The 9700-nt window shown below is 32.1% G+C and overlaps 1 protein-coding gene across 1 annotated transcript in view; it reads left to right on the top strand.

The window, feature by feature from the left end:
• The first annotated feature begins 3425 nt into the window (after positions 1 to 3425).
• LOC132723216 (platelet-activating factor acetylhydrolase-like) overlaps positions 3426 to 9700 on the top strand; it is a 15076-nt gene continuing 8801 nt past the window's right edge. The window contains exons 1-2 of the mRNA XM_060707894.1: positions 3426 to 3542; positions 4634 to 5001. Of these exons, the coding sequence (XP_060563877.1) occupies positions 3515 to 3542; positions 4634 to 5001 (396 nt within the window). The 5' untranslated portion in view covers positions 3426 to 3514. The remainder of the gene's footprint in view (positions 3543 to 4633; positions 5002 to 9700) is intronic.

Here is a 9700-nt window from a genome sequence, read left to right as displayed (position 1 = left end):
TATATATATATATATATATATATATATATATATATATATATATATATATATATATATATAAATGAATATATATATATAATATATATATATATATATATATATATATATATATATATATATATATATATATATATATTATATATATATATATATATATATATATATATATATATATATATACATTTACTGATGCATAATTAGGTGAGTCAAGGCCACTCGTTTTTAGTGTTTTTGTTCTGTTTTAAGTTTCATTCCTACGAGACTTTAACGCATTCACTGTACCCTGTCTTGCGAGCCTATACAATTCAATGTGTATCATGTCTTGCGAGTACAAGCAAGTGCTACATCCGATCAGGAGCCTATATAAGCCGCGTCATGACAAAACCAACATAATGAGTTTGCGACCAGCATGGATCCAGACCAGCCTGCGCATCCGCGCAGTCTGATAAGGATCCATGCTGTTCGCTTACAAACCCTATAACAAGTAGAGACACTGATAGCGAACAGTATGGATCCTGATCAGACTGCGCGGATGCGCAGGCTGGTCTGGATCCATGCTGGTCGCAAACCCATTATGTTGGTTTTGTCATGACGCGGCTCATATATTTTAACTTGAACCTTTCTTGTGATAACAGGAAGTAGACTTGTTAATAATTATACTGTGTATCAAACTCCTCCTCACAGTGATAACATCCCTTACTGCCACCACAGACGTCACATGATGATGATGAAAGTCACATGATGCAACATCGAAATTCGACCGTTACATAGAAAATCTAACGTCATTTTTTTCGAACCTTCGTTCGTTATAGTTTATCAAAAATATCAAAAGTATGCAAAATAATGAAAAAATAAATTCAAAAGCTAAAAAAAAAATAAAATAAACAAAATATTGTTAAAAATGTGTTTTCTGTACTGATAAGGGAAGATCACTGCGTAGGAGATTGACTGTATATGACACTACAAAATATAATAAGGGTTTTAATATAACACATTAAAATATAACACACTGTACAGATATTACATACAATTTTAGTTATTTTAAAACGGTAATAAAATATATTTCCTTACATCTCAAATAGACTTGAAAAAATGTGTGTACATGTCCGTAGTCTTATGTTTTAAATATAAAAAAGTCAGTTGTTATATTCAATGTTAAAATAAGATTTATGTTTACCAGTTTTATCCATTAAATTTATGTTTTCTTTCGTGATTATTTTTTTTGTCGCCCCAAACTGAAAAGAAGTCGTCAACGACGATCAATATACCTGTTTCTATGTATAAATTGTGTATGTTCAGTAAATGATTGATGCGTAAGGAAATCAAATTTAGATAAATATTTCATCAACACCGTACAGTAATCTATTATTATAGATTTGACAGACCCTTTTTGCAATGCCTGAAGGAAAGTTCAAGTTATACACTAAAACCTAATTGCTTTTTGTTACAAGATCTTGTATTTACTTACTAAATTGTTTTTGAACTAATATATATCTACCTACACTTGAAACATTTAAAGGTCAGTAGGTGGGTCAAGTGGTAAAGGTGTCCATTTTTCAACCTAGGGATCGAACACTAAATAAACTTAATTTCTTTTTCAAAAATCAAACAAAATGTTATGTTTTAATTTTAATAGAATAGAGCTAAATTAGATGAATCACATGACTATTTTTATTTGACCACAAAACAGAAACCTTTTGCGTATAGAAATAATTCACTCAAACGGTATTTTATGTACAACGTCATTTTAATAAATCATCAAAAATTTACTTTTTATTAGCTATAAGAAAGTGAAAAACAGCTTTTATATGCTCGAATAAAAAACTGTACACAAAAATACTGTACAAATAAAATCAAACTCAAAGAAAAGAAAGCCACGGATCGTAAATTGACAAGAGCTTGTTATAAATCAGGAAACTATTTTGTCGACACACCCTTGCGTTGAAATGAACACATAATTCTTAAAACGCCACAACCATGTGGTACGAAAAAAATTCATGGCAATTTGGTCAAGTCAAACGTTGTTCAAAACCCACCCACGTCATTCTTATTAATGTTATAATAATGTTCAACGCCTTTAAACCAATATTTTATCAAGTTAATATATATATATATAAACTGTCTAAACAATAGGATTATTGGATTATATATTTAAAGACCGACATCGACGCGTTCTATAAAGTGTGTAGCAACAATTACATGTTAAGAAGTCAGTCAAATGCTAGAATAAATAATAATAATAATAATAATAATAATAATAATAATAATAATAATAATAATAATAATAATAAACCCTGTACAAAATATTACCATTATTCACGGAATACCACGATATATAGAAAGTATTTATCAGGCAGACTTTGCTGTAGATATCACTAAAAGCGACATGGCTCCAGATCCATGCTGGTAATTTTCATGAAAATTTTTCAAATGCATTAACAATAAAAATTTATCAAGTGAACAAAGAAGCTAATTTGGACATTGCAAATTTAATTAAGTGTCAGCCCCTCAACACATGAATCATTGGTCCGAGCCCTAATCGGGTCACGACCATGTTTCTTCACCAGTACTGGTTGGTTTAGAAAGTGATTAATATATGTTGCAAAAACGTGTTTCGCAATCAAGTTTAAATAAATTTGTTTAAACAAGTATAATTGCATTTCCGATGGCATTTATTACCATGCCATTAGCTATCCCTTTGCAATACGGATCATTCCGGAAACGCCAGTACTTATATTAATGACATAATGAATCAAATTGTCACAAAAAACTTACTTTATAGAGTATAAAACACTACTGATATTAGAGAAATATGGAATATGGTTTCCCTTCTCGATACAAACTACCTGTTGCTGATGGTTATATAATGTTAGTTTGGAGAAATTCCAGGTCATATTGTTCAAAAGTCATGATGTTATCTTAATATGCATGTTTCTCTGACTTGTTGATAGGTTCCGTGAATTATCGTCTGTTTGTTTCCATAACAAACAAGAACGCGCGCGAGATCTTCTGTATGTATCAATAACAAACATGAACGCGCGCGTGATTCAGTCACGTATTGCACTTGCATTCTTGGAATAATTTCATGGAATCAGATTTGAGTTGTTTGACACGAGGAATTTCAAAATCTTGAAATAAATCCATCTCATCCTGAGATTATATATCTTCTAGCTTGTTCTCTACATTTTGCAAAAAAATACAGGCAGTTCTGTCAATGAAGACCACATGCTGGAATTGGGCCAGTGAATATATATCTGTCTAATACAGGCAGCTCTGTAAAAGAAGACCACATGCTGGATTTTTTGGTGATTAAAATCTGTAATAAAAAGCTTGTTAACCCAAAATATAGCAACCAAACCTTTGTAAAATACATATTGTTTTTGTAATATATATTAGTGTTAGCAGTCAATAGAATTTTTGTTTATTTCAGAAAAGAAATACTCAGTGGCCTCCTTGGTTACCAAGGAAACAGTACGCATTCGGGTATGCTCGGTTCTTAAGGAGACATAAACTAATGGGTAAATTCTTCAACTGGATAGGAGGTACTTAAATATTCTTTTTTCTAACTCCAAAAGTATCTATCATAATTATATACGGCCATTATATGCTATGAAATGGAATGACCTTTCTATTAGATGTTGGGCATAGTTGATATTTCGAGTAGGATCGTCTGTCACTTTCAGTATTGTATGTTTGACTTAGAATACCGTATTTGCACTGCTATTGAAAGACACGACTTGTTTACATGTAATTGCGGAATAAATGCTCCCGGACGATAAAACTCCCACAGTATATCATTTTGTCTTGTGGCAATAGTCCTTATTTCATAACAAGTATGACATTAGTAAAATATTAACTTGTCAGCATACCCTCGCCCAATGTTTGTATATGATAAATTAAGCAATCGCATCATCTCGGCCATTTCCGTCAAACTTCGGAAGTTATTATTGATAATAGCCGAGATGTCCCGATTTATAAATAAGTTAGTAACACCTGACACAACATGTGGCATTTCTTCCGACTTCCCTTCGTGGCGTGCACGTCGCTCGGAAGGCATAGGTCACACCAGATGGGTGACCTAGTTAGGTCACTTAGCTGGTGTGACCTAACCAACGACGAAGGGTGTGGCCCTAAAGAGAGCTGCTGCTCCGGAAGAGGTGCCTTTCCTCCTATTGTCATTTGTTCATTTGAGCGAAGAATTTGGTCCTAGGAAGACCTACGACGATCGACAGCTTTGAGAAGACTCCGTCGCGGCTCTACGACATCGACGACGTTGCAGGCGAATAAGTCCTCCGTTGCAGGCTCTACGTTACCAGCAATCGTAATAGAGGCCGACTAGTCTGGGACATATGGGAAACCGGCGCCCAGTATAAATAAAACTAAAAACACACACAGACACAACATGCATTTAATCTTTTTTTCTTTCGAAAGTACTACGAATATTACAAAATATTCCAATTCTCTTACTTTAGACAAATTGCATGATCTCCAGAAGTTGCACATATATTTTTTTCAAACATACCCACGTCAAAAGTCTATTAATTTTGTTGTTATGACAGATTTTGCTATTTATTGCATATCATTTGGTTTCCTTTTCAATAAGATAAAAATATATATATATTTTTCTTTTCAGGTGATATATACATACCAGTTTTGTGGCAGGCACCGCTACTAGAATCAGACGATAAACTTCCGGTTCTCGTAATGTCTCACGGTATTGGCGGGAATCGCACGACATATAGCACGTTCTGCTGCGAGATAGCGTCTCACGGTTTTATCGTGGTCGTCCCGGAACACCGGGATGGAAGCGCGTCTATGACCTACTTATTAAAAGACAATATGAGGGGGACTGTTGTGGAATTATTGAAAGATCACGAGTGTGGATTACATAGGAGACATACCATGCATAAATCTCACAGTTTCACTGAAGAGTGGCAATCCTTTGAACACACAGATCCACTTGGAATTCAATGGGATGACTACGATTATAGAAATAAACAGGTAAATAACAGCTTTCTTGGTAAATAACATCGTATTAGCCTATCTTATCAAGATATAAAAAACGTCATTTCAATATCAACGTTTTCAATTACAGCATAACTTAGGCAATAGTGTGAATGCCTTTTTACGATATGTGCCTACATCACGTGACTTTTTGCGATCTGCGTGTAGCATTTTCACTAGGATGAGCGGGCTCTATACACGTTATTCCATAAAAATTTATAAAATATTTTTAAAAAACGTTATGGCGGGAAATAAAATCTTGACCGTCTTTTGTTTTGGCTTTCTGTCCCACACGAATAAAAAAGTCATGTGTATAGGCGTCGTAATTTTGTACGAATGTTACTTCTGTTGAATATGGAGATGAAATTCTGAATTAACGTGCTGTGTTTAATCTAAAATGTATGTTTGATTATAAACCTCTTGAGTAAGTTGAATCTTTAAACTAAAGAAATGCTTTGAACTTGAAATGTATGCCGCCAGTTTGAGAGGATTGCGGTGTAACAGTTTCTGGAAAACAAAATGAAAACAAGAAAATACTTTTATCAGAAACAAATATGAGGAGTCATTGACCTCGTTTTCGATTACCTTTCCAGAGATGTTAGATTGGTTCATACCCATCATATCATTTCTCAAAGATATAACAAGTAGAGATTTTGATGCTAAAGCATCAAGTCGCCGGATAGAAAATGACTGTATTATCATAAATATAAAAAAATATCAGTTTAATTAATGGTTCAGGTATAAAGAAAAGAGGAACAATATGTTGAGTAACTGTTTATTCACAATAAAACATCATATATGAAGCAAATTTGCTTAGCAATATTGTCAAGGAACTGCTATGATTATTATTACTATATAAAACATACGTTGATAAATCGTGTCATTTCTAGCATTTTTTTTATTTCATAATTTTGATTAATTTTGTAAGGCGAGTGATATTCTTGTAATTCTACTTGTAATTCTACCTTATACATATACCGTTATACCAGACATCGAAATCCGTTTTGTATACTTCAGAATCCGATAATTACCGCCAAATAATCAAAAGTCATCGAATATTTGAAAATATATATGTTTTAATTATTGCATAAAAAACAATGCAATTCTACCGTAAAAGTGGTATCTGCATAAAAAAAATTTTGTGCGCTATCGAAAAAAAATACATTATTTAGTTGAAATCAATATTCCTGTCGTTACATACGATATAGTAAACGTTTAATTGCCTTTCAGTTTGATTAAATATTAACAATAAGATATTTTATTAGTTTTCTTTATTATGTATCTAATACGATCCGTCATACCGTTTTGGTAATCTGCGCGACGGAAATCGACGGAATATAACGAAGACGACGATTACCACTATTTATTTCAATAAATGTGCCTATTTAGCATAAATCTTTTTTGTGATGTTCAACCTAAACTAAACTATTGAACGTTGACAGAAAGGGCCAAGTTTAACCCTTTACCAAGAAAAAATGAAAAGGTTTTGAAAATTTATTTAATTCTTTAATGTGCTAATTATGAGTATACAGACCTTTCTAATGATATAAAACTGATTAATGAAAGATAACCTTGTAATTATTTATACATTTGCATCTAATTAGCCGCCATACCGTTTTCCAACTACATGTAGTAATGTCTTATCAGCAATCTGTTAATTGCTATTAATAGATTCTATAACACTAACATACAACGTGTAGTCACGTGATTCTTACAATAGAACAGGGAGAATCTGTTTATAATTAGATAAAATAATGAAATATAATAGGTCTCATAAGATATAAACAACCAAATAATTTAAATGTGTCATTTCAAATATCATTCATGATTTATCAATCATAAAATAGCAACGCTTGACACTTAGAAAAAAAAGTAAAAGTATCCCTAAATTCAATGACTGGTCCATAGGGATACGTTAGTAATTCATTTTATGAAAATTGTAATGTTGCTTTTTAAGATGTCAATATTTGTATATTTCATTTCATTTAGCAACGTTACTTTATTTTTGAATTTTTATGATTATGAAAAATAATTGTGGTCCTTAATTGTTCAGTAATTGATTTGCTTTAATATACAGATTTTAAGGCCTTCTCCTACCATAGATATAATATTAAACTGTTACAAATATAGTCGCCGGTTTCTACCGGCGACTAATGATTCGTGATCACGTGATATGATTCGTGATCACGTGATCTGAGATAGCAGACGATAAGATATAGTTACCTGTGCGCCTCCTGGAGGCATGCTGTTTTATTATATCATTATCTTACCATGCTAGTTAATCCTTCAAAAGCTGTTAGACTCATTGGTTCCAGCCAATTACCTGTACATGTATATTCTAATACTTTGTCAAGATGTTTGATATTTGGTATAATATTAGCGGTGTTTCTTTTATCCTCTAAATCTACATGTCTTCGTTCCATCTAAAATGCACTATAAACATATTAACCCAAATACCATACGTACACAATCACGGTACCTGTACCATGTGACTTTTTGTCAGAAAACCAATGCAAAAGACAGTCAAGTCTTTAACGTTCTATCATAACTTTTTATGAATTGTTGCCGGGCTTATCTGTTGTCCGTGAACAATTTAATTTAATACACAGCTTTATTGCACCATTCATTCAGAATTATAATTTTAAAGGCACATATTGCCGTAGAAATCCGTATTTTTTAGTTCTTTAGAATTGTCACATCAGGCCCGTCGTCACGATTTTGTGATTGGTGCGGCCAATTTGGTTGCTTTAGCCAGAATCTAGTGGGTACGGGGCCATGCTCCCCCGGAAATTTTTTTATTCTAGGATGCTCCCAGGGGTGTTTTCCCGTATATTTGGCATAGTTTACAGCCTGTCGCTAGTACATGTTATAATAATATGTCCACGATTTTTCACAGATTTAAGTGCTACGTAAGTTTTAAGGGTGAAATTTAAGGCTCACATAACGAACGGACAGGTGTACAGCAGTAACTTATTTTGTCACGTATTTTGTTCACAATAATCTTACACATCACAGAGTCTCATTTTATGTAAATTTTCCTAAAACACATTGCCGTCGTTCTCTGGTGGTAATGAACTCATCGGCAATTACACGTAAGTTGAGTGAATCTGTCCTGTACTTATGAATATGTAACTCCATTAGATCATTCAAGCGTATAAACACATATGATATGTGTTTAATAATGTTTAAATAATGGATTAAGAGCATGTTAGATGTTTTACAACTAGCACTTAAAGGGACTGAAAATATTTTTTCCCAGATAAATGGACCATTTGATGTAGGTTTAGACTTCAGATCATTCGCGCACTTCGTTTTTCCGGAATAATTATTCAAATTGTAAAAAAATGACACAAAATGAAAGACGTTTAAACGCTTTTCAATCCAAAGCATAAGAATACGATTTTCAATTTATTTCAAAGTATATTTCTTAACTATCTTTGCATATATTTCTGTTTAAAGTGCCCCAGCTCATGAATGTAAGAAATCAAAATGTTATGTTTTTAGGCTTTTATACCTCAGTGGAGTTCCTTTAACATGTAGATATGTACACATGTTAACAAAGTAATATTTTGACTTCCATACAATGAACTAATTACTATAATCATACCAATTGCCTACAGAGCTAAAGATGCAAAAGATAGATCTTGTTTTTAGCAAAGAGTATCTTTTTGGAAACTGTATCCAGTTATTTAACCATTGCAGTACGAATTTTTTTAAGTATTAAAACATGTTCGTTAAATTATTTATTAAAGCTCCCTGACTCGAGATGAGCCAAAATATTTATAAAAAAATCGACCTTTAAAAAAAAAATGAATAAATAAATAAAAAAAAAAACCCAGAACTAAGATTTTACGAAAATTAAGAGTATTCACAATCTTAGAAATAATTTACGTGTTGTATGAAATTAATCACTGACTTTACAATATATATCTCAGCAAGGACTATTTTTACATAAATTTGACATACTTTTGGAAATTTTCATATATTTTTACTGCCGTTTTCAATGTGTATATTATTTTCTGTGTTCACTTGACAAAAGTTTACTTTTTAAATAATTATGTATATTAAAATAATCATGAAAATTAGGATGAATCTTGAGGCATGCTGCTTTAATATATTAAGACACGTGTATAGTCACAATATAAGCCGTTGCTTGGCCTACCTGTTGTTCGAGAAAGTTTAATGATAAGTACTTTCAATTTTCCCACATTATTGCACAATTCAGCATTTTTATCATAAAAAATAAACCCAGACATAGTAGTTCATGAGCCTTGTGTATTATTCAAATACATCAAATTTTGATGGCATATCAACTAATGACAGAGATAAGTATGTCCCGTAAATGTCAGTATAACATGTGAACAGAAGCTGCTTCAGAAGTAAGGGTATTGTAAGGTTATCTTTAGACAAGTTTCTGTTTCAATTTAGTTTGTGTTTTTTTACACTGACACTAATTGGTTAATTTTTAATCAGAGAGATAACCCGTCAGCAATGAAAAATATTCATGAGAACAGCAATGAAAAATTTAAACAACCACAATTTTACGACAATTATCTTTGTTTATGAATATTCATCTATATTCATTTAATTGATTTATACTACCCAAAGTGTCCCAAAGCGAAACTTCGTGGATTATCTAAAGTAACAATCGCGAGCGTTTTGATTAATTTTGAATGTAAAATTTTGTTTCCATTTT

Source organism: Ruditapes philippinarum, unplaced genomic scaffold (genome assembly GCF_026571515.1).
Source record: "Ruditapes philippinarum isolate M1 unplaced genomic scaffold, ASM2657151v2 ctg8216_1_1_1_1, whole genome shotgun sequence".
NCBI classification, from domain to species: Eukaryota; Metazoa; Mollusca; class Bivalvia; order Venerida; family Veneridae; genus Ruditapes; species Ruditapes philippinarum.
This window is presented reverse-complemented; position numbering and strand designations above follow the sequence as displayed.